General features: G+C 39.8%; 1 protein-coding gene across 4 annotated transcripts in view; it reads left to right on the forward strand.

Moving 5' to 3' along the window:
- The window catches only part of FGF14 (fibroblast growth factor 14), a 441,420-nt gene that overhangs the window by 294,353 nt on the left and 121,842 nt on the right, over positions 1–25,225 (forward strand). Inside the window, exon 1 of one of the 4 annotated variants that reach the window (XM_068425081.1) lies at positions 3,837–4,029. The exons of 2 other annotated variants lie outside the window; for them this stretch is intronic. In XM_068425081.1, coding sequence (XP_068281182.1) covers positions 3,837–4,029 — 193 coding nt within the window. Of the gene's footprint in view, positions 1–3,836; positions 4,030–25,225 lie in introns of those variants that run through there. One more of the 4 variants, XM_068425080.1, reaches the window with a different exon arrangement.

Genomic DNA, 25,225 nt, shown 5'->3' on the forward strand with positions numbered 1-25,225 from the left:
TTTTTGTATCACTAGGACATGTATATACACAAATATTAATGGTGTATATTTTAATATTGAACTTTGATGTCTGAAAATAGCACATTGTGATTTTAATTTTAAATTAGATGAAATTGAATATGGTTTATCTCTGGTAATACAGCAAAAAAAAAATTAAGGAATAATAATGTTTCATACCCTAGTACATAATAAAGCAAGTATTTTATGTACACTTTAGATCTGTTGAATGTTTTCCTCTAAAATTTATTCAAGCAAGTAATTTTAAAGATTCTAAAATGTTTTTGTTTTAGAAAACTCCTGAAATCCATGATAAATTAGCAGTTAGAAATTAACATATGGGAAAATAGAAAGTATTGAAAATCCCTTCTCCCCTTCTCTTGCTTTTAATTGTTTGTTTTCATATCCGGAGTCTTGTTAATCAGAAATAAAATTCTATTTTAATGTAGCAAATGTTATAACTAAGATATTTCCATTTGTCCTAAATGCATAATCTTATGCAGCTACTAGTCTTTAAGGTGGCCGATATGTTCATACTTCTACAGCCCATCTGTTAGCAAAACCTTCACTTTGACTCGAATTGCACACATTTTATCACAGGTTAAGACAGCAGATGGCTCTCTTGAGTTTTCTTTGCAAAACCTCAAGCTGTAAACAACTGCTCTGCATTTCTGAGATGCAAGTAGAAAGCTATTGGTTTTGATCTCTGGATTAAGAGGCACATTTTCTCTTGTCTATAGGCATACTGCCCATTTTCACCTCCATTCTTTCCTTTGCCATCACCCCGAGCATCATATCATTGAGAAATGTCAGTGTGTTTTGGCAAATGTCCAGTATTTGAAGGGAACTACGGCAGAGGAACAATAGTAGTAGATAGTATATAGTGAATAGCATCATTGGATAATATAAAGAGGTCCTTCCAGGAAAAGGAAACGTGGAGCCTACATCTTTTTTGGAGAGACTTTCTCATACAAAAGTTAGAGCTGTATGTATTTCACTCCTAAATCCCTGTGAAAATTAAAGGTAGTGGAGGGTTGGTCTTTATTTCACTCTACTCCTTCTCATTCATTCCTTTGTCTGGAGCCAGGAGCCAGGTCGAGCAGGAGACTTTGGGCTGTGTCCTGTCACCTCCTCCGCCGGTGGCAGGGGATGTCCCAGGGGCACACGTGTCTGGTCTCTGCTCGGCTGTCCATGGTGCTGAAGACAGAGACAGCCCCGGGCGCCGGCGGCTGCGGAAGGGGGCGGTGACGGGCCGGGGGGCGACCGGGGCCATGGTCAGGGCCGGGGTGCGACTGGGGCCATGGTCAGGGCCAGGGCCGGGGCCGGGGCCGGGGCAGAGGCCAGGACCGGGGCGGGGGGTCCCACTGGAGCGACGTTTAGAGGAGTGCTTCTGTCTTGAGGAGACATAAGGAAGGCAACACCGTATCTCGTCCACTGCTGGGAAGTAGGAAAAGGGAAGCAGTATGCAAAACTACTACGGTGAAATTTAAACTAAAAAAACCCCAAAAAACAAAAAACAAAAACCCAACCCTATCTAATTGCATTAGTTAAGGTAGTTGTAAACGTTGTAAGGAAATTGCTGCTCTGTAAAAATTGTGAGATAGAAAATCCAGTGTGAGTGTTTTAGCTGAATCTCTTTAGAGACACTTTTAAATAGAATTAAAATGTATTATCCAGATCCGATTGTGCATGTTCTGCTCCTAGTTGGTCTAGTACTAATACAAAATCCCTGTATGAGGGAGTTCCCACCATATACTTTTGCCCTCTGTATAAAAATAGGCCTTTGCAGATTAAAGGATTTAGGGAAATAATGGTCAATATGGGAGATGCTGAAGCCTCTGCTGAAACAAGAACCTACTCTTAACTATGAGGTTCTGTATTGCAAAGCAGTGAATTATTCTGGATGGATATTTACACTTCAAAGCCTGTTTTTGTAAAGAACTATTTAATAAGAAATCAGAATATTCTGAAAACAGTACAAAAATTAGGTATTTATTACATGATATTTCCCTGTGTGAGCGTCTGTCCTTCCTTATAGGATAACTGTATTTTTTTTCTGTATAGCTGCTGGCTTCCCTTTTCTGCTTTCCTCTGGTTATTTACAACTTCAGGAAGTTTCACCATTAGGCTGGCAGAAGGTAAATCCGAAAAACATTGAGCCCTTATTTGAAAAGGGAGAAGACAGAACAGAAAAAAGATGAAAGGAAAGAAACGGGATGCTGTATTTTACATGGTATTTATTATCTGCAGCATATTGTGAACTCCTCGGGGCAGAGACTCCTTAGGCATTCTGTGTCTAGTGATCTTGGCCGGCGCTTGCTCACGTGCTCCAAGACGCAGACTACAAAAAAATATTAAGAAATAATTTTACATGGTGCTGGTGATCAATAACTCTACCTACTGCGACTGTTTGTGGGTGCCCTATGGAATTCCTTCGGTATTTCTGAAACCTCAAAGATCAGTTCTTGTTCCGAGTTAAGCGTTTGTTGGTGCTATAACCTTTTCTCCCAAAGAGCGTGTGTCGGTTTGGGTGGAAGGTCGCCACAGCCTCGTAGCTGTGTTTCTTCTTCACGGCTCCAAACCCTTCGCACGCAGCACAAACCCCCCTCCCGCAGGACTACACCCCCAGCCCCGTCCGTTCCTGGCGTGTGGGGCGAGAAGAGGCAGACAGGCGCCCCTGCCCCGCTGCGGGCCGGCCGGCAGAAGGGCTGCCGCGGGGCGGGGTGCCCCTGCGCCGGCCGCCGTTCCCGCTCACCCGCCTGCCGCTTCCCCCACAGCCGCCCCGGCCTGGAGACCGGGACAGGGACCGGTGTCACCGCTGGGTGCGGCGCAGGGGCAGGGCGGCAGGGAGCCGGGGCGAAGGGAGCTGGCGGGAGGGTGCGTGCGAGGGTGCCTCGGTGTGCCGGGGTGGGCGGCGGAGGACGAGGAGCGCCATGCGCCCCTCCGGCAGCGCCCCGCGCCCTTCTCCCCCGCGGGGAGGGAGCCCCGCACGAAGCCATCCGGAAAACTAAGGGGGAGTAGGGGCAGCTGGCAGCGGATACGCCGGGAACCCGCTGGTTCCCACCAGAAAAGCGCATCAGCAACACCCCTTCCCTTCGCGCTTCGCCCCCCTTTGCTTTATTCTCCTGTCTTCTCCCCATCCCTCCTCCACCCCCTGCACCCTCGCCGCCCCTCGCCTTGGGCAGGACAAAAAAAGCTCCAGCGGTGCGTGTCTCTGTGTGTGTGTGTGCGCGTGTGTGTGTGCGTGCGTGTGTGTAGGGGAGGCTGGAGCGGGGTGGGACTGAAGAGCCGTGATTACAGCTCTCCCCGGAGAAGAGGATTGCTCTCTCCAGATGCTGATTTCTGAAGCACTTGGCAATCATCAGGCGGGAGCCTGGAAGAGGCGGCGGTAGCCGCCCCGGCCGCGGCGATGGCAGCGGCGGGCGAGCGGGCGGCGGCGGCGCGGAGCTGAGGGGCAGCGCTGGGAAGCGACGCTGCCAGTCGGTTCCGACCCGACCCGACCCGACCCGACCCGACCGAGCGCGGCTCTGCCCCGAGCCCCGCTCGCTCCGCTCCGCTCGGAGCCGTCAGACCGCCCGCAGCCGCCCGAGCGGGTGCCCCTCCGCCGGAGTACGGCGGGAAGGGCGGCGGGGCACCCATGCGGTGACCCGCGGCGGCGGCAGCTCCCGCGGGCCGGAGGGCGGGGGCGCCCCGCTGCAGACGCGCCTCGGGCCGGAGGAGGCTCCCGCTCGCCCGCCCCCCCGGGGATGGGTCCCCGCCGGGGCTGAGCGCCCCGCCGCCGCCGCCCTCCTCGCTGCCCGTCGCGGCGCCGGCCGGCGTGGGCGAGCCGGCGAGCAGCCATGGCAGCGGCCATCGCCAGCGGCTTGATCCGCCAGAAGCGGCAGGCGAGGGAGCAGCACTGGGACCGGCCCTCAGCCAGCAGGAGGCGGAACAGCCCCAGCAAGAACCGCGGGCTCTGCAACGGCAGCCTGGTGGACATTTTCTCCAAGGTCCGCATCTTCGGGCTCAAGAAGCGGCGGTTGCGGCGCCAAGGTGCGTCCCTGTGGCCGGGCCCGCCTGGGAGGGGGTCTCGGGCGTGCGGGCGGGAGAGGGGGCAACCTGTGGCGAGAAACTTCCCGGGCCGGGCGCCGCCGCGGCGGGAGGCGCCAACCGCCGCCCCCGCTCCTGTCAGCGGGCGGCTCCCGGCTCCCTGTCAGCGGGCGAAGGGCTCCGCGGGCTGAGGGGCCTCTGTCGGGACCCCCGCCTTGCCGCCCGGCTGCCTGCCTGCCCGCGCCGCCGCACCCGGGCCGCCCTGGGGCTCAGGTGTTGGCCACGGGAGAGGGGCTCCGGGGCAGCAAGCCCCTCGGGGGAGGCGGCCGATGGTGGCGGGAGCCCTGCCCGTCGCCCCGCCTGTCCCTGTCTCGCCCCTGTTTTTCTTTAAATGACAAAGAGCAGACAGGACAGCTTTTTAAGTGTCCGGTGTCTGGGAACCGTGGCTCGCCAGTCCCTTCCTTGAGCTGTCCACTTGGCTTTGGTAGGCGTAGCCTGGCCGTAGTGCAGGGGTCCCGCTCCCCGCTGCCCAGTGACTTCCCCGTTACCAAAGCGAGAGATACGGCATAGCCGGCAGCGGTAGGAGAGCTGCTCTGCACGCCGGTGGTGCCCGGGTGCGGGTCTGGCTGCTCGCTGCCCATCCCAGGTCAGGGACGCTTCACATAGACCAACAAGTTTTGCAGGCAGCTCTTCTTCGGGGTAGATGGCCAATAGTCAACCAAGACCGAGACGACTTAAAACTAGTAGCGTGGTGATTGCATTTTATCAGTGCTTTGTGTTAGAACCCTAGAAATAAAAGGAGTTAAAGGGTATTGCAGTGACTTATCTTTTTTTTTTTTTTTTTTTTTAATTTTGTGGTATTCAACTCAATATTCAACCGCGTTCAGAAATGTTGATGACTTATTTTGTACTCGTCTTCAGGGAACAAGTCGTTTTAGAACAAAGGGATTGTATTATGAACAGTGAAAATCACTCGAAACGCGGCTAATACCTACCAGTCAATGGTAAAGTACAAGCCGCCCTCTGTTACATCAGAGAATGCCACCATGTGTTGTAGTTTGGTATGTATACTACAGCTCCTCTTTAGGTTGGGTCAGAAGACAATTTTAAGAAGCATAGTTCGTGATCTGTCCTGATGGGTGCCTCCTGCTTTTTTTTCCATGCTTCATACTTGAAATAGCATAAATTGTCAAAATCCATACAATTTTATTTTTACGTTGCTTTATTACTATAAGGATTGTTTCTTGTAACTCATTCTTTTTCATTCATTCATTTTTCATAAGGCACTTTGTAACATTATGGAAAAAAGAGAACTGGATTAGAATATAACTCATCTGTTAACCCATACCTCTGGTACAGCTGATTTCAGCAAGGATAATCAGAACAAGGGACATTCACTGGTAAAGTCTGCAGCATCAGACTCCCTAAGATTCTCTATGAATCCTTGAAATGGAGACATGGTGATATTTATCCACTGATTTACATTAAGATCTCAGAATTACTGCTCATCCGTAAGAATTCCTGCTGAAAAAATTACTGTCGTGCCTTTTACTGTGTATGTTCATGATGCGTAAAGTGATACATAGAGTACCTGTGGATTCAAAGTTGCATGCTATTTAGGAGGGAAACCAAAGAAACAATCAAGCAGAAGTTGTTACTTAAACATCTTATGCAGAATAATTTAGAATGAATAATCATTTGGAAAAAAAACACATTTTGTAAGGCTGATTGCTTTAAAAGTACCTTATATGAGTTACAAAATTAACATTTATGACAGTCTCTTTAGTTTTCCTAAACTGAGTGAAACAAACACTGAACTCCTCACTGAAATCATACTGTCAAACCCATTAAAATACGTCTTTGCCAAGCAAAATAGGATGCATTTGAAAACATCTGTTGTCAGAAAGGTGCTATGGGATTTTGACAAATAAACCTTGTGTAACTGATATACAGAGTGTCATGAGAGCATTGTGAAAAATGAGCTGACAAACCATCCGTAGCATTCTCGTACAATTCAATGGAAGAGTAGATATATGTAAAATATTCGTTATGTAGAGCAGTAAAAGCTAGCCTGTATTTCTCATGGAATAAAAAAGTGGTTTGCTCTGTACTTACATATGAAAAATAAGTGTCTTCTGATCTTTGAAATAGCCAGCAGTCAGCAAAAACTAGTGATGCTGCTTTTTAAATTAAAAATATACATTTACTTTTGTACATACGTGTGTATGTGAATTAGATAAATAGATACACACAATATATGCACACTTACCAACATGTTAGCAAACTTTTACAAATATTCTTTATTTTTAAACTCTTTTAAAAATGCCTGTTAGTACTGTTCTTGTTTGGTGGGATTTATTTGTGAACAAATGAAGTTATTATGAATACATAACATGCTAAAATCATATGTATCCCAAATTGAATATAATTTGTTTCTGTCATTGTGACTAATTTCCTATTCATGGTCCTTCCTTTAAGGGCATACTAAAATATCAACAGAAGTGTGTCTTGGGAGACTAACATTTAGGAAGGGTAGCATTAAAGATACCTCCAGGAGCTCACTCAGGGTAAGAGTAATATTTGTATTTGCTTATATATTGGCTCTAATGATAGACTCAATGGTAGTTTTAAACAGCTTTTTTAAAACTTTAATGAATTAAACCGGCAAAGTGATTTCTGTGGGAGACTTGTCTGATCATCTACTGAGTGGATGAAACCATTTTCATTTACCAGACAGCCTTGATTCATATTGTTTAGTATTATGATACTTCAAATTTATTTCATCTTTATTTTATTCTACCTGTCATCTGGTGAAGAAATCACTGTCATTAATTTCCGGATAGCCACGAAGCCAAGATCTTGCCTGACACTGATGCCAGACATCAATCAATTATGAATCATCGTCTCCTGGATTAGAGGTTGTTCAGTTATAATGGTTTAATTTATGTTAATATAATCACAAATGGGAGGATTGACAGACAAGATTTTAAGTCTTCACGTGAAATAACCTTATATAACCTGGGGCTACCCAATAAAAAGAAGAAAATAAATGTCAGGTCTGCACCTCTTGCAACTACAGTGTACAGAGATTAAAAATTTATGCTTGTCACTAGCGCAAATTCAAACTTCTTAGCCTGTATTTTAGCTACATATAGCTAAATATGTATCTTAGCTACATATCTAGCTTCTTTGCTAATATGAAAAATTGTCATTTGGTTAATTAGGTCCCTTGAGAGTGTTCTACTGGAAAATACTCAACATTTAAATGTATTAAAAACCAAGTGTGATGTTTACTGTTTCTGTGTGCTAATACTAAGACTTCTAAATTTATACACAGAGTGTATGAATTTTGGAATGACTGGGCCTCTGATTTTGTACATTAATATTTATGAGAAAGAGAGACCTAGGGAACATGTTCAGAAAATGCACTGATTAGATTTTATTGCATCTACAAAGGTAATCCAATTCTCCAAAGAAAGCATTTTTGGAAAATTCCTCAGTATATCAGCTAATGTTTTGCAGCAGATGTGGGAGTGGCCCATAATCTCAGATGTAAGATAATTCCCCATATACATTGTGCCTTGAGTAGTTTTTAGTTCTCCTGCTTGTGGAATGATGTAAGTGGAACTGAAATGGAGGTCTGTGCATGCCTCGTTTCCTGAGAGACCGCATCGAATCCCAAGCAGTTAGCTCCAGCCTCAGATGATCTGGCTTGCTCAAAGTTTCAACGCACCAAAACCTGTAGCTGTGCTTTCCTATGTGACTGTCCTCAGAATTAATTCCTCTTGGCAGTTCACTAAGGCCCACAGCTACTGCATTGTCTAGGTACAAGACCGTTTATTTTTCTGCATGTTGATCTGATGTTGCTTATTCTTCACTATTTTTCTTTGATGAAATTGATTAACCCACAACACTTTTGGAACTATAAACCTAGTCTTAACAGTATATATAAGATTTTTTTAAATTAAAAAAATATCCTTCATGCTGTTCAAAGGACTGCATGATCATCGCAAATTGAAAATGTGTAAATACCCTGCTTCTCATGTGAAATATTCTAAGCATATTTAAAAACTATTTTTAAATATGTGGTTTGCTAGACTCTGTGTCAAGTTTTCTTTCCCATGCATTTAGTATTTCACATAGACCCTGTACTCGCTAAGGGAGGCTTGAAAAAGAAATGTAGTAATGGCTGGCCTGTAATTCTTTTCTTCTGAACTGGTCTTGGTGGCTCTAAAAGTGATGAATGAGATGTTTTGGAGAGGAAATGGGGGAAAAGAACTTTAAAATGCTAACATAATTTTAGGGATTATTTATTTTTAGAAATATCTCAAAGATGAGTGGTAGAACAGTGGGCATTGAACATCCATGTAGTGCTGTACCAATGTTATTTCAGAGTATCTCCTATTTTAATGTAAAGTGAGTAGAAAAACTTAAATAACCCCATTGTATATCTTAAAATATTGTGCTAAAAGTAGAAATCAGATAACTTCAGAGAGTAGTATGTATTTTAACTTATGTTTTCTAAATTCTCTTAAGTTTGGTACTAGTTGCAAGTTAAGATTTCTTTGAAATTTCTCAAAGGCTTCTCAGCTGTTTTGGCTTAAATTCCTTGCTTGTTTTGTCTATGAAGTACTGTGTTGTTTGGAGTTTCTTGGTCAATTCTTTCTACCTGATAAGCATTGGTTTACATTTATTTACCTCAGGAAGTTTGCGTATTTGGAGGATATGTGAAATTGGAGAAACTGAAATGTCACTTTTCCTATATACAAACATTGCTTTTCACTATCTTCACTTGGTAATTGGCAATTTAACTCTGCATTAGTAAATGAACTCTTCAATATTGAGTGATATTGTTGGATGTCTGAAGTTCAGGCAGTTTCTGTCCACATATAGAGATTTTTTTGTAAGGTGTATCAGTTACCGATTATATTAAACATATTGTGGAACTAAATTATCTGGTTAATAGAGATATTAAGGGAGATTACAGTATAGGTGGTTTCTGATTCATGATGATATAGCAATAGAAACATTATAGTGTCTTTGTTTAGCCCACACCCGGAGCTAAGTAATAACAGTTTTTCTCTCACCCAGTGTCCCTTCCCCAACTGAGGAAGGGAATTAGGAAAAGGAGGGAGACTCGCAGGCTAAAATTGAACAGATTTAATAAAAATCAAAAAGCCAAATATCAATGATAACACAAAACACGCAAAATTATACTTAGCTACAGAGTTGCAGCAGATTGTTCCATGAATACCAATGATTTTGAACAAGAAAAAAGGGATGCAAGGAAAGCAAAAAGAGCCCTTCTCTTCCCCACCAAGCCCTCCCTTTTATAGTGAACTTGATGTTAATGATATAGAATACACCTGTGGGCCAGCCTGGGTTGGCTGCCCTGGGTTTAGCTGCTAATGGCCTGATCACCATGGCTGGCCACAAATTGAAACAAAAATCTAACAGAAACTTGATTCTATACATTTTATCCCATGAAACCAGGACAAATCGGTAAGGTCAGGTTTCTATACTGTGTTTAGAGACAGAATTCTGTCTTTTAACAATATAGAATCTATTAGTGGATGTAATTTTTTCAGGGTATTCCAGTCTGTTAATTTGAATTATACTGAAATGAGTACTTAAAACTCATTTTGAATAATGACTTCTCGTCAGTATCTATAAACAGTAGTAATTAATTTTAATATAGAGCTAGCATTCAAAAAGTTTTTTACAGAAAACTTTGCTGTTAAAGTCTTTTGATTTAGACTCTAAGTATAATTCAAAAATTTGAAGATACACAACTCTGGTTACCCATTTTTTGTGAGTAAACAGAGGCGTGTCTGTCTTGCTTGGTCATATGTAAGCTCTTTTCTACCTTGGGCAAGTATTAGAGTTAGTGATAGGAAGATATACCCCAATGGCATATAGTCTTACTAGGCCATTGGCTTTTTCTGAAACCCTTTGAAACTCAAGGGTTTATTAGTGCTAATTCAGATCTTACGCTCCACCGTACACTGAGTGGTGTGAAAATAGAAACAATATATGATACTACATTCTGTGGTAGAAGAGGATAAGAAAATTAGTAAAGTTCTGAATTTCTTTATTATGATCTAAAATCAGCAACCTGCTTTCATTGCATGGTAGACCATAACATTTCTGTACATTAGGGGTTTAGTTTTTAATTTCAATTACATAAAGCAGATAACTTGATGAGATCGAATTTAGATCTTCCACTATATTTTCCTATGGGACTGAAAATAAGGGAGCATACTCTTTCTTGGTGTCAAGAAAGAAACTAGCTGCTTTTGGTGCCAGGATTTAGGAATGTATAATTGGATCAAGTTAGAGAGGGACAGGAGTTGAGTCCAGGAGTCTCAAGTTCTGATTCTGTGTTACAAGCTATAGATGATTTCAGCATATCCTGAAATAGGTGACAGTACTCAAATTTACATTTCTGTAAATAAATAAATACATAACCAAAGAAGCTGGAGAATTTTTGTATTTCAAAGGAAAGCTAATGTAAGATTGAGAGAAGTAAATAGTAAAAGGCTGATATAAAATTTAAATAGATGGACTATATTGAAAAAAAAATACAGAAGCCTTGTTCCCTCAAGGTTTTCAGGATCCCAGGTTGTTTTAGTTGCCATTTCGTAAAATGGTGAGTACAAGCTAATAAAAGTGATGTTGGTTGTTTCAGTAAGATTTTCATAAATGAAGCTAGAGAAAGTTGACTGAAATTGGAATGTGAAGTGTATCCTTTCTCTAGGATATAATCTCTAGGATGTAACTAAATTAGACAATTTAATTAAAACTGTGGTCTTGATTCTAATCCCTTGCCCAGGTGTAGAACTTTTGAAAGACATTGAAGTTACTGTGCTATATTACTGTAAATTGAACCAAGATTGGACTGCTGATTGTCAGTAATCAGCACAAATAAATGATGGAACTCAGCATTTGTTTAAAATATTAAATCAAGCATTTTATTTCATGTAAGTATAATTCAGTATTATGAAATACAAGCACACAGTCTTTTTCTCTCTGTAGAAGTTAATTTTAAAAAAAGGTAAAAAGAAAAAGTCCTTCTTAATTAACTACCATTTCCATTGCAAAGTCTGACCTTTCTGCTTTATTTTGCAAACTCCAAGATGTATCCGATACGCTAAGTGTAGCTGCTGCTGCTCCTGCTTTGGTACTGTAAAGCCTGGCTTCAGAAAACATCTAGTTTTGGTTGCTAGACTATTTCCAGTCTTTTGTGAATAAATGCAAATGAGAGAAAGGAAGTAATGATTTTTTAAATTAGTCTCCAGTTTTAATGGTTCATTTTACAGGTAAACCTGAGTGGAATTTCATGTCCCAATGAAAACGGACTTTCCAAGCCCCAGGGCATTTTTATTACTGAATTTCAAAGTCACTCAGCAAACAACAGTTATGTCAGGCTTAAGAAAAAGTCATCAGGATTCGTTATAGCAGAGATTCTTGTGGAACTATGAGCCTAGAAGTGGGAGCTGGTACCAGGGTGTGCCTTAATGCTGTAATGCATTATAGGTATTTCTGGTCTGGGTTTGATGAGAATTTGCACTGCCTGAGTGTTCTAGAGAGACTCACTTCCTTACTTACTGTATAGCAGTAAGCAAAACTGGAGCAATGGGGGGTTTTTTACTAAAATTACTATGCTTTTATTGCACTATTTTCTGTAGTGTGAAAGAAGGATTTATTTGAAAGGCAACTATTTACTTCAGACTTCTGTGACCATAAGTACTAAGTTTATGGTTTATATATACCTACTTATATGAAAACATTACATATCTATAATGCCTAGATTATATTAGTGCTCTTTTTTAAAAAGTATATGCTATAATGGAAGAGTGAGAACTTCACCAACAAGAAGCCTGTTTCAGTATGATACTTACATTTTCTTTCCAAATCTGTAACAGAGTTTTTCATATAACAGCAGACTTAATTTTTGTGATTAGAATGTGTGTGAAGTTTATTGGTAATTCATAAAGAACAGTCAGTTTGCTAGAGTATAAATAAAATAGATATTCATATTTTTATTTATTTTGTTTTTAATCTATGATTGTTTTTTCTTCATTTTGTTTTTAGGAACTCTCTTATAACAAATTGGTACGTTCATAAGTGTGATGAAATAAGGTTTTACTCCAATTATTCTCCCTTTGTAACCTAAACTCTGTAGTTCATGGATTATAGTTCATAACTGTTCCAAAATCTTGCAACATTTACTGAGCGTTTAGTTGTTCGCACACTTACTGCTTTATGCATTGTGAATATCCCAACTTAAACAGATGCTCCTCTCATTTTCATATATTTAGTTTATGCATAACTGAGGCTTGAATTCCTCTGCTTTAATTAGTGGCTTGTATCTCTTCACATGAAATCCTGATGAGTGGAAAATTTACCACTGTAATCTGTATACCAGTGACTATGAAATAAATGAACTCTTAAACTTCATTGCTCTATTTTCTTCTTTCACTTTTCTTGCTGTGTAATCAGAACAGTTCCTTCTTTGTGATCAGGACAAATACACATGAAATGTGTAATATTTTGTTCTCAACAGCATTTTAAACTGTGTTATTTAAGCCAACAAAAATAAGATTTTATCAGCTACGGAAACTCTTTCTATGACACTAGAAAGAAACTTGCATGGCAGGAAGGGCTTTGCTACAGCCTTTTGGGTTTTAGCAAGCCTACCCTTGTGTCCACTGCAAGTCTTGGCTTACCAGAGCTCTGGTCAGGCTTGTACCTGGAGATATACTTATGGCATCAGTCCTGAAGATTACCCATGCTTGCCCTCAAGCAAGTAAAGGTATGACTACAGGATAAAGACTGAAGTATGGTTGTCTACTCATTTTCTTTTGTAGCGACACACAATAAAATAATAATGGACGACTCCTGCTATTAGTTCCTTTATCTTATCAATTATTTTGGATCATGACTGTGCCAAGAAGTAGGACTAATTATAAAATAACACAGGACACTTTAGAATTTTTAATAGAAAACTATTCCTGGGTTGAAAAGTTGAGAGAGATTGATTCCTGCTGATGCAGGTAGTCTGAAGAACTGCAAACCTTTGTTATTTCTAGCAAATATTGAACTTAGCTTGTGTATGTTTTAAGGATTTGAAAATATTTACGTTCCTCCTAAGGAACTCATTAAAAAATCATTAATAGTGAACAATATAGATCATCATCATCAGTTCTCGCTAGCAAGCAAGTTATTTTTTCATCTGAATAGCTTTATTTGGGTAATCAAGTGTTGTGTTTACCACAAACTTCAAATAGAGTCTGGTGCACTGATTATTTATACCTTTTTTTATAAATATTAAAAAATGAAGACCATAGTCTTAACTTCCATACTAGCATAGTTTTAGCTTGCTTAAAATAAGTTTGGATTCCGAGAACCTTTTTTTTTACTTACCTTTCCCCTCCCCTCCACTCTGAAGATGGTTTTGCACAGAGATTAGTTTATGGCTGAACTCTTCCAGAGATTAGATTGGTAAATCCCACTTTATTATTGCTTCCAGTTATATTTTAGTTTTCTGACAAAGTAGAAATAACTGTCATTCTAGTTCCTGTGTCCATAGACTTTTGCTAAAGCAAATGAGAGACTGTCTTCCACAGAGCCTCAGTAATGGTTTTTTGTGGTAATACTTAAGGAAAAAGAGAGAAAACTTTTTGAATTCCAGTCCTAAAGGTCAGATGTCCCCGAATTTACATTTTGTGTACAAGTAAGAAGTTTAACATTTTACTCCTTTTATAGATGTAAATTTATTCATTTAATTCTGTTGTCTAAGTAGCTTACATGTGCTAAACAACTGTGAGGTTGTGATGTTACTACCCTATAAACAGATCTTTTGATGTAACGCCCATGACTATGGAAATCTTCGTAAAATTAATACGTAATGCTCTGTATAAAAAGTATTCTGTTGTAAGTCCTATGTAAAATGAGCAAAAAAAGTTATGCATGTAAAGAGTGGATGGCTCAGATTTATATAAATTATGGCATTTAGAAAATCCTGAATGTTACTAGTAAGCAGCCATCTTCCTTTGGAAACAGTGAATACCGCTGTGGAGATAAGATAATTGACTCCAAAACACAGAAAGAAAGTAAACCCAAGCCATTCCCATTTGCCATACTCTAAAGGGAGTTCTCTACTTAAAGGTAGGTATACCAGCACTTGCAAACGTTTTTTGTCTCAAAAGCGTGTCTCTTAACAACAGAGAAACAAAGACTCATCAGGTTTTCTGTACAGTTAAAAGCTACTAAAATCAGTGTAGATTAAGCCTCAATAATCTGATTGTAGTTAAAATAAGGTATGAACAGTCATTTGTACCTCATCATTGTGATGACAAAGTGGCTGGACCAAGCCAATAGACATCTCATGGCCACTTATCATATTCAGTACAATTCAATCAATCAGTCATCACCCTGTTTACCAGGGGGTTGTGTTGCAAACATCATGGTTGAAATGAACTGGTGGCATAAGCAAACATTTCTGTTGAATTACTGAGGTAGCTTTCAAGGCATTCAGTGTCAGTGGGCAGGTCCTATTCAAAGTTTGTTATGGATAAACAGACAAAAATTCAGGATCTGACTTACTAAAACTCTGCGCTTGCAGAGCTCCAATAATAGCAGCTAAATAAAACCATGGTTTAAGCAGCCCAAGTGGCACAACTATGAGGAACATAGTGAATCTTATCTTAAAAAAGTGTTCATGCTTAGAGGTTCTTAACTGTAATTTTGTCAGCTTGTTACCAGCTTCACACAGTGTTGGTATTTTAGTTTTCACAGTTGGCATTTGTTTTAAATATAGGGAGGGATGTAAGGAAGATAAGCCTGTTTGTGCTGAAGGCATAAGTAGTATAAGGATGGAGTATAAGCAGTTAAATGGGGAATGCATTGCTGGTAAATTGCTGATGCTCTTATTCCAAAAGCAGTCACTGCAAATTTTGGCTAAACTTTAAGAAAATTCAATCATGTTAAGGTGTGGAAAGAGTGAGTTGAACGCACCTGAGCAAGCTGGCTAGGCATGTAAGTACTTCTAGAATAAACACACTTGTAAAGTCAATGTAATTTTTGATTTTTTAATTATTTCTGTCCTGATATTTGTATGCATCTGGGACATAATTGGGGTCGTTTGGAGCAGTATCTTTGAATTTAGCCTTCTTACTTATATAGGTGGTGTGATTAACTCCAGTTCCTATTTACAGTAGGGAAACCAACCACATTTGGAACCTGAAGCAGCAAAAAGGTTTTGCTTCTTTTTAGGTGTTTTTGTTGCTGTTAATCATATCAAGGATGACACAAACTACTACAGACAAGACCTGACATAGTCTTTAACTGTTTGCTATTTATTTTTATTCTATTTGCTTTATTTATATGAGATGCAGCTAGCTTTTGATTGTGTAATAGTTTATAAGTATAACGGTGTTAGTTCCAGTTGATTTCCAGATAGATGTGTGCTATTACGTAGGAACAATTTGGGTGTATGCTGTTTATTTTCCAGAGAAGTTCAGATGTGACACCAGAGGACTAATAGCACAACTTTCATCCTGAGTCCAATAGATTGTGGCATACCGAGTTCTTTTTTAGGGACATGTCATAGCTGTGTAGGAGGTGAAAAAATGTTTCTTCACTTCTGCCATAGTATCAGCAATGTCTCGCACAGCGGCTCTAATATGTTGACAGCTCGGTGAGTCCTGAATGCCTTTGTTTGTTTATAGGGCTGGATTTTTATCCCTGTGAAGACACTTTTTTTTTTTTTTTTAAGTAACATGAAAATTACACAGTTTTGGACTCTATTGTCTACTGCCATAGAAACAAAAGTGTCTTTAGGGCACGGCTATTGAAATATCAGTATTTTTTTTTTGTCTTGTATCCCTTGTTGAGCTTTGAGAGAACATTTTCATGATGAATTGGGCTTTCCGCATTTTGAGTGTGTGGCTAGTTATGTTTATTCTTCTCTCTTTGTAGGGAAGCACTTGATCAGTGTTTTTTAAACAATTGTGAGACAGTTGATCAGTGAGCTAATTCTGAATGTTGTGAGTTTGTTTGTTTACTGGTATCTAAGCTCCTGTTTAAAGGGAAGATGAGAAGATTGAATAGATGTTCTTTATTGGGGTCATTCAGATTCTATTTGGAGAAAGATAGAAATTTTCCTGTATGCATTCACACAGGAGAAGGAGAAATATGAATTTCTATAGGTCTGAAAGACCCCTGCCACCACCTTTGCCTGTAAACTTCAGCAGAGATGCTTTTGAAAGGAAACAGGATTGTTTTCCAATCATCCCAACATGCAGTTGCTCAGTCCTGCCATTTGGAGTCACAGGGATTTATGCTATCATCCTTCTGCATTGCAAATATAAGGCTGAAGGAAGGGTAGCCATGAGGCTGTTGCTCAGTCATTACAGTAAGATCAACCAATGCTGGATCTCACCTCTTGCTCCAGTGGGAGCAGTGAAACAGATACCATAGTGCTTATATGCCACTTGGGTAACTATGTGTCCGCAAATTAAATAAGAAAAAAAAACAGCAGAAGGGAGGGAAGAAGTTGTTTTGACTATCCTAGCAACAGCATGCAGCTATAGATACATAATACATGTAGATCAGTTATGATATTAGATGTTAAGGTTGCTCCAGATATTTATGTGACTGCTGTGGCAAGTATGTACTGTGGTGATGTTGTTTCCACGAGCACCTGGACTCTGGAGGGGAAGGATGTGACTGATGTAGGAGAAGATACAGTTATCCTTGGCTGTGCTGTGACAAAGCTTAGACCACTGGAAGGCATGTTGCCTTAGGCCCACACCTTGAGACCACTCAAAACCCAAAAATAGAGCAGAAGTGGTTTGTGGTCTGCTTCATAAGCAGCTCCTAACAGAAGGACACAGCAATGCATTGGAAACTGCTCTGGCTGCTTAAAAGCTTCAGCTTGGAAATCAGAGTAGTAGTAATACCAACAACTTATTAAACAAAGCTGTTCAGAAAATGACTGTACTGTCATCTGGGAAAACAAACTGACATTTAGGTTTGTGGAGTTTTTCACTGCAAAGCATGCTGTATTTTCTGTTTTGTCAGAACAGCATTTCCAGTCAAAACCTGTTTTGACAGACAGATCCTGACTGGGCAGTACTGTGTAGCCATATTGGTAAGACACCTGTTTATCAGAGGGGGAAAAAAAAATAAACAAATGAGCTATACATATTTTGTTCCATCTAAAAAACTATAGTAGGTATAAAAGACTTATTCAGAAAGTACTGAGACATGGATTATTCAGGCTTTTACTTTTATTTTATTAGTTCTGTAATGACTCTTATCTGCCATGATACTTCAGTTTCATGTATTAAAACACAACCAAGGGGAATAACAGTTGGCTTGTGACAACCAAGTACCTGACAGCAAGTATGTAATTTCAGCCAGTGGGGTGGAGCTGGCAGCAAAGTCAGGCTTTGCTGTGGGTGGAAAGACATTTAAAGATGAACAATATAAAAATGCAGCAAAACAACTCTGAACTTCAGGTCTGTCCCTGTATTCCCAGTGTATTTCACTGAGTTTATTTTTCTTACAACTTTCTGCTACTAAAACAGACAGATAGTTGGAGTTAGTTTCAGTTCTGTAAAGGGAAAAGAAAATATAGCCAGCTGGTCTGGGACTGCAAGTTTGGAACCCGCTGATGACCATAACCAACTTTTGTACAGGTTTTAGTAAACAAAATCAGAGATTTTGATTCCATTTCGCTAACTTCTGTATGTACAGAAGTTACATGTATCTTTCAAGACTGAGATTTTAATTTTAGTACATGAAGCTCCAGAACTTGCATCTCATTCTGAGTTCACTACTGGAACTAGCAAGCAGGGCTGTGAGAACAGCCATTACAGCACATTAGAAGTAGCCCTGATAGTAGTAGATACATGAACAGACTTTTGATAAGGAAAAAAATGCATTTAGCACTGTGCAAAAGCACATTTCTGTGCATTAACCATTGATGATTCTGATGTCCCTTTGGACTTCTTTACATTCGTAAGTTTTAATGCTATAGCATTAACTATGGAAAATTCAGAGTTGCTAACACTCAGGACTTTTATGACCTTGTCCTTTATACCTGCACCTGACCCCTTTCTACACTACTGCTGAAATGGACCAGTGAGGAATGAACTGGTAAATATTGCAGCATGGTCCATGCTGTTAATTTTGGTTTAGTTTGCCTAAGCCATATAAAGTGAGCTTAGTGGAATCTTAGATGAGGCAAGACATATGACACTATCTAAAATCCCCTAATCACCTGTAATATATTGCCTTCATTTTTTCATCGCATCATTCCACTTCCAGATGTTTTCCATCCCTGATTTCTTCTTTCCAAACACATGTGACTGATAATGAAAGAATACTGCATTTCATTCCTAATGATCCTTAGTAGAGGTATGAAGATCAGATTTTACAAGGGAGGGGAAACTGAGGGAAGATGGATAGAGCCACGCACGGAATGTGAGATGTAGTGAGGGACAGTGAAACCTGTACGCTGTGTTACGTATTTCCTGTTGTTCATATATTTTAAAGGGAAGGTTATGTTCTTTGTACTTAGGGAATTTGAAGGGGAAAATAATATTCGTGAGAAAGTTTGTATTCTTCTGTTTGAAAAACCAGGATGACCTTAGTACTAGTTTTATGAACTTTTAGAGAAAAAAAGGTTATAACAAATGTATCTTTCCAAGTAATCTTGTGGATACAAGGTTACTTCATTCATAATTTCGAAAGAAGAAGGAAATCTCTTCTGCTGCAATTAAAGACAGAGGTAATTTTGTTGTTCCAAAGCATAAAAACCATCTCTGCAAATACTTGTCTTTCTACACGTTAAAGTTGAATCCAAAATACATCTGCCTTTCTGTTCACGTTCACTTTGAATATAAGGAAAGATACCTATGGATTCATTAAACTGCTATGGCCTATCAGAAATAAATGCTGGGAAGTTTTGTTTGAATGGAAGCATTCAAAAATAACCCACAACAGTGATCAAGCTATTATTTGTCTCATAGAAAATCAGACTTGATTTAAAATATAACTAAAATCGTTCTGTTGGCAGAAGTTTTACTGGATGCCTACTAAAATTAGTCATGTTTGGCATCCAGACAGATTTCAGTACATTGCATTGGTCTTCTAGCTTACATTCTTAGAGGAGTTGCACTATCAAATATAAGTAAACATGCCAAACTTCAGATATGGATGTACAGCAACATATTATGTTTAACATCAAGAGCTCTGTAGGCTAGGAAGTTCCAGTCATCATTATAAGGAAGCAGAGATAAGTATGGTAGATGGTTTAGCAAAATGTGTTAAGAGTATGTTTTAACAAATTAAATAGCTTCATTTATCATTTATTTAAATTAGGATTTATTTTTAGCAGCTCTACTGAACATAAGTTTTGTAAGGGTTTCTGCCGCTTTGTGTCTTCACATAATGACAAAGGAGCGATGACAGCGGTAAGTAGGCTTCAGCCTCTGCTGGACAGGGTGGAATGGTGCACGTGTGTGTGTGTGTGTTAAGTTTCAGATTGTCTGTTGCTGTTGTGGAAGTAGTGAAACTCTGCCCTCATGAATACAAAATTCTTTAGAAGATCTGGGTAATTTATTTTGTGACTTGTTCAATTGACCTTCTGTTGTGCTATAGTCAGTGGTATTTTGCTTTGTTTTCTCTGCTTGTAACTATAATTGCTTTTTTTAAAAAAATAGTGAAGCAGTTCTTTAGGACTGTATATCATCATCAGGGGAAGGAGAAAAGAATTACCAAATATTTTATGGTGAGCAAGTAAAGCAAAATTGTCATGTGTCTGCAGTAATCCTTCTCTCTAGGCAGATTTTTTCTGACCTTCTGGTAGGGGTTGTTGGACTGATATTTTGATGTTACCTGAAAGTGTTTTACTGTTCTGTCAGGTTTGGCCAAATGCCAAACTTCCATAAGAGCAGGATAGTTTTGTTAACTTTTCTGCTGGAAAAGTGTCTTGAGGTTGGAGAAATTTTTTTGTTAAACCCCAGGATGTAACAAGCAGTTCTGTGGCTCAAGCACTCTCCCACCATGTGGACGTTTCAAGTCTGAGTTCCTGCTTGCTTTGGTTCAGACAAAAAGCCTTCAACCTGAATCTCCAGTGGGTACTGACTGCCAGGCTGGTAGTTATTCCTGTATGAGTAACTCTGGTATTGTTTTTCCCTTCTTTTTAACTTTTCTTGAAGAAAGCTTTCTTCTGGGCTTTATCCTGAAAAAGGGTTTAATGACAGAAACATTATTTTTCACTTAATTCTAGCTGGAAAGCTTTTTTTAAAAAAAAGCCATAGTCAGATAAGAGGTGACTGGTGTTTGTTTCCAATGTCAGGACATTATCAGAGAGTGTTTGGTGGAGTGGAGTGATGGTAGTTGTAGGACAGTTGCAGAGCTGGAAGCTCATTCTTGGTTGATAAGGTGAAAAGAGGATCACTGCAGAGTGCAGGAGAATCTGTATTTCATCAGCTGTTTTTTAATATTTGCTAGACAGATACTCAAAACAAAAGGGATCACATCAGTGTCTTAGAAGCATTTTCTGCTAAACAAAGACATAAACTTCATCCCTTTGAGGTTTACTTTATGCATTTTCTCGCACCCATATGCTGATTTTGGACATAAACTGTGCTAGCTGAATATCCATGTCACCTGTACACTGGTGTGACCGGTAACCTATGATAGGGAGCTAGATCTTTATGCAATCTGCTTGTTGCTGTTGAAGGATCTCATAAACTTGTTTCTTCAAGGGACTGTATAAGACAGATATCAAGTAGGACAGGGAAGTAGTTATTCTTCTGGGATGCTGCAGATGAGTGTCACAAAAGCAGAGGGTCTGTTCCCCTTCAAGTGTGTCTTTCAGGAAAGTTTTAACTATTGCCATGTGTTTCTTTAGGCTTGTGACTTTAAGGTAGTCATCTTAAGCTCTTTGGAGAGAAACAAAGTTACTGAGCACAGACATTTTCCTGTTCTCCCTAGTAGGAAATAATTTTCTGTTAAGGCCAGCTTTGAGAAAGTTCTACCTTCAGGATGGCATTTCGAAGGGTTTTGATACTGACTGGTTTCAGATGATTCTCAACATTTCTCAGAGAAGTTTCATTGCAGTCATCTGTTATGTCACTGATTATTTGTTGTGGTCATTTACAATTGAATAAGAATATTTTTCTGGGATAATTTGATTCCACTGAAGTTCCAGGAAAAACAAAGCATGTTTTCCAATCAATGAATAGGTGGCCATGGAGTTTCTCTAAACTCTTGGGTGAGATTCACCTGATTGAATGCAAATTCTTGCTATGTAGACACCAAAACTTGAGCAACTTATAGTTCATTTTTTGGCTATCATGCAGTTAAAGAAAAATGTTTATTTCTAGGGTGTAATTCATAGCATCCTGAAATAGATGGCTCCACTAGCTGTGAACGGAGCCTAGGAGGACTACATCAGATATGTGCTCTAGAAGTCTTAATGACTCTAGTTATAGAGTCTACTCTAGAAGTAAGTTTCTTTTGGTTTTTGAGGTGCTGCATGGCAGGCCTGAGGAGAGCTGAGACCCACAATACTATGGGTCCCAAAACCAAGCTCTCTGCCTCTTGAAAGCCTCCCAGTCTCCAGTGCCTGGACAGCAGCAGACTGCTTGGTGGAGCTGTGAGCCTGAACCTCTGGGAGCCTTCCCTTGCACTGTGGCGGCAGCTCAGCTTCCCAGAGTCTACAGCTCTCAGCAAAGCTAAGAAAAAAAGATTCTTCTACCACAGAGAAGCTGGATTTCGAAAGAAGGAGTGTTTTATGGTGGAAGAAGTAGATTTTGAAGTCTAAAATTCCCCAGCGTTTACTTACAGTTATCTCCCTTCCACTTGTGTTGATCCAAAAAATTCTGATTATCTTAATTTAAGCTCTCATCACTAACATTTATCTTCTTTCAACATGACTGAAGTACAGACATTTCTATGGAAGAAACCTAAAACATTTACTAATGTTTAGTTATTTAGGAGATTTTGAGAACTTCAACATTTTAGATTTTTGGTGTCCTAACACTATGTAAGGTAATCTTCAGACTAATTTCCAGTTTACTCAGCTTGAAATGTCTCAAGAGTTTAAGAAAACTCTTAGACCTATTTGCAGTGTACAAACACTGCTGTTAAAATGCTTTGTGAGTTTTCAAAGGAGGCAATTCCACTGAGAAATTATTTATTCTGAACAACACATATCCAGTACTTAGCATGAGTTGTCAAAAATATAATTTTAAAGCAGATTATTTTGTTTGGAATTGTTTAGAAACTGTTGACAAGGATTTATCTTTTCTTTTTTTTTCCCCCTTACAGTTGCATTCGTCACTAGATGTTAAAGCACTGGGGAAAGATTTTATAAGCTGTCATTCTGCTACACAGATAGAAGGCTTCTAATAAGTGATGTCTATTTGCGCTGACATCTATTTATTTTATTAACAGTGGCAAGCCTTTTCCCCTTGCCTTCACTTCCTCCACTTTAAATTCCTATATTAAAATCCTTCCATTTGCCTCAACAGTGGGATTAATACTGCCTTAAACAAATAAACACACTCAATTTAATGTAAAACTCAAGGTAGTAATTGGCCTCTGACATGCTTGTAAATATCGGTTTCTGTCTATCCAGTTGTTAATTGCGTCTTTTCCAGTCAAGTCTTTTTGTATAGCCTGGTAGGAGCATCTACATCCTGGACTAGGATGCAGAAAACCTCATTTTTATCTCTGCTTTGGATAAATTGTCAGTCCTCTTTGTGTTTCTGGTTTGCTGTCTGTGAAGTGACAGTGATGCTGATCTGTGTTTAGGTTCTGCCTGGAAATCTGCTGGTAGCAGGCTCTTTTTACTGTGACTTTGCAGTATGAGACTAGTGCTCATCCTTCTCCAGGAACATGCTTCAATGCTCTGGACCAGCCCAGTCCCCTCTGAAGTGGAGCCTCACCCACACTCTTCTCCTGAGTGAGACCACTGGGCTTTGCCCACAGGGCCATCCTCACCTTCTTCATGCTGCTAGAGTCCCAGTGTAACATTATATTCATAAGAGTCTATGGAATGTTATAATCAACAAGACCCATACAAAATCTTGTAGATACCACAGTTTTTTTGACCTAGATATAATGGAAGCAGCTTGTCTTTACTTTGAACTTGAATAATAATTTCAATGAATAACTGTATGATCTCTAAAGTATTTGTCAAAATATTCAAAACTAACCGTGTTCTAAAAATAAAAAAAAAGCAAACTAGAAATACAGAGGCAACTTGTGATGCAGTTTAGGGAGAAATTAAAAACTAACTTTGGTTTTCTTTGCATTAGAGCTGGACATCTGGAGATTTCAGGAAGCAGCCAAAGAAATTCAATAGAGGACACTTGTCCACTCTGAGTGCATGACACTTTTCCAGTGGGAAGGGTGTAGATTCTGCTCTTATGAGAATTTGAATCTGGTAGTAATGCTCAGCTTCCTCAATGTCTCTGTGTTTCCAAATAAGGCATATATCTATCATGAGGTCTTCAGGTTTTGGGTCCTTTCACATACATCAGAACTACACTGGTAGGTGAAACCAGAAGCCACAGAATTGATCCCGTTAGCTTGGGTGGAAAGGATTTGTGTGCCTCTGCTTGAGATGGGATATTTGGGATATTTGGTAGGACAGGGCTATTTTTAAAGATACTTTTCTTTGCAAGCTTGCTGATTCTAAAATGTAGAACTCAAAGCAACAAAAAAGTCTTCACAGACATGTTACTTTAACCATGTTGCTCTTTGTAGGGAAAAGGGGTGAACCTGGAAGCAATCTGGACTAAGCCTTTTATTTTCAGATAGACATTTTACAATTCTTATTACTATTATTTTTCCAGCTTTGAAGCAAGCCTTTATTTCAAGTTGTCAGTCAATTTAATTTTAAAATTAAAAAATTGTACTCATCTTTGAAATGAAATATTTACTCTTTGACTGAATTAAGTACTTAGTTTGTCAGGAAATGAAGGATTTAAACTCCGAGTTATAAATGATTTTGTTTGTTTTGAAGTAACCCAATATTTTTTCAACTGCCAGTGGTACACCATTTCTCATTTTGGTCTATTAGAGAAGAATGGAAAGGCTTCTAACCCATTCGGTTTTGCTTTTTATTTCAAGGTTTCTTTTTCTTTTATTTTGGTAAACTACAAAAAAAATATTGTTCATCTTGGTTTTGAAAACAAAGGCCAGCTGTCCTACTTTCAGGCAGTTGCTGGTGCTATGGAGACTCAGATCCAAGTCCTTTTTCTGTTGCAAACATCCTGGGTGACACCATGGTTCCTTTATTCAAATCATCCAACTTCAGACTTCTGTCTTCAGCATTGGGCACCCTGAGTAGTTTATGACCTTTCAGAGCGTGAGTCAGGGTGCTCATCTTGGAAACCTGAAGTCATATGGCATAAATAGTTTCTGAGCCGAGTATGTCAGTCCTTCTCAGTAAGGTGAGTTGCTGCTACTTCTTCACTACGTACTGTTGCAACAAGGAAGCACTTGCTGAAAAACCCCTCTGTTGCTTGACAATACAGTGGCAAGGGCTGTTACCTTGGGTAGGGAATGGGCCAGCACCTTCAGGCCTTGTATTGAAAGCAAAGTCATTGCTCAGCTGCTTTCCAATGTCTTGTGCTTCCTTTACTGTCTTGTTATGTTCCCTAGAAACAGCTGAAACAACACTTTGATTATAGAGTGACAGATTTCTGGTTTGTCTGCAAAATATACACTAAAAAAGATGGCGGGTGAGTTTTGCAGCAGCGCACAGCCGACAGTGCGTTAGTCGGGGTGATGGGAGCTTTTACCTCCTCTTTCCCCTTTCCTCCTCTTCCTTCTCTGGTAAACCCACATTTTGCATACAGCTAAAAATAATTCCTTAGAAAAATCAAGCGTGATCCACTTGATGGGGCCACTGACACAGATTTTAGTGAAGAACCTAATAAAGCATAATCAAGGCCCATACATGCCCCTCCTCTCTGTATGTAGAAGTTTGGCTTGTGTGTCAAATCTGAACATGATTTGTGTCAGAGATTTCTGCTGTATTTGAGTGTAGAAATAGAGAACTACATCAAAGGCCTCTGAAAAATAAACACGACTTCTGCTATAATGTGAGCTTTGTAGAAAAGGAAGCAGATTAATTTTGGACAGCTTTCTGAATTAGTAATATCCT

Source organism: Nyctibius grandis, chromosome 2 (assembly GCF_013368605.1).
Source record: "Nyctibius grandis isolate bNycGra1 chromosome 2, bNycGra1.pri, whole genome shotgun sequence".
NCBI lineage: Eukaryota > Metazoa > Chordata > Aves > Nyctibiiformes > Nyctibiidae > Nyctibius > Nyctibius grandis.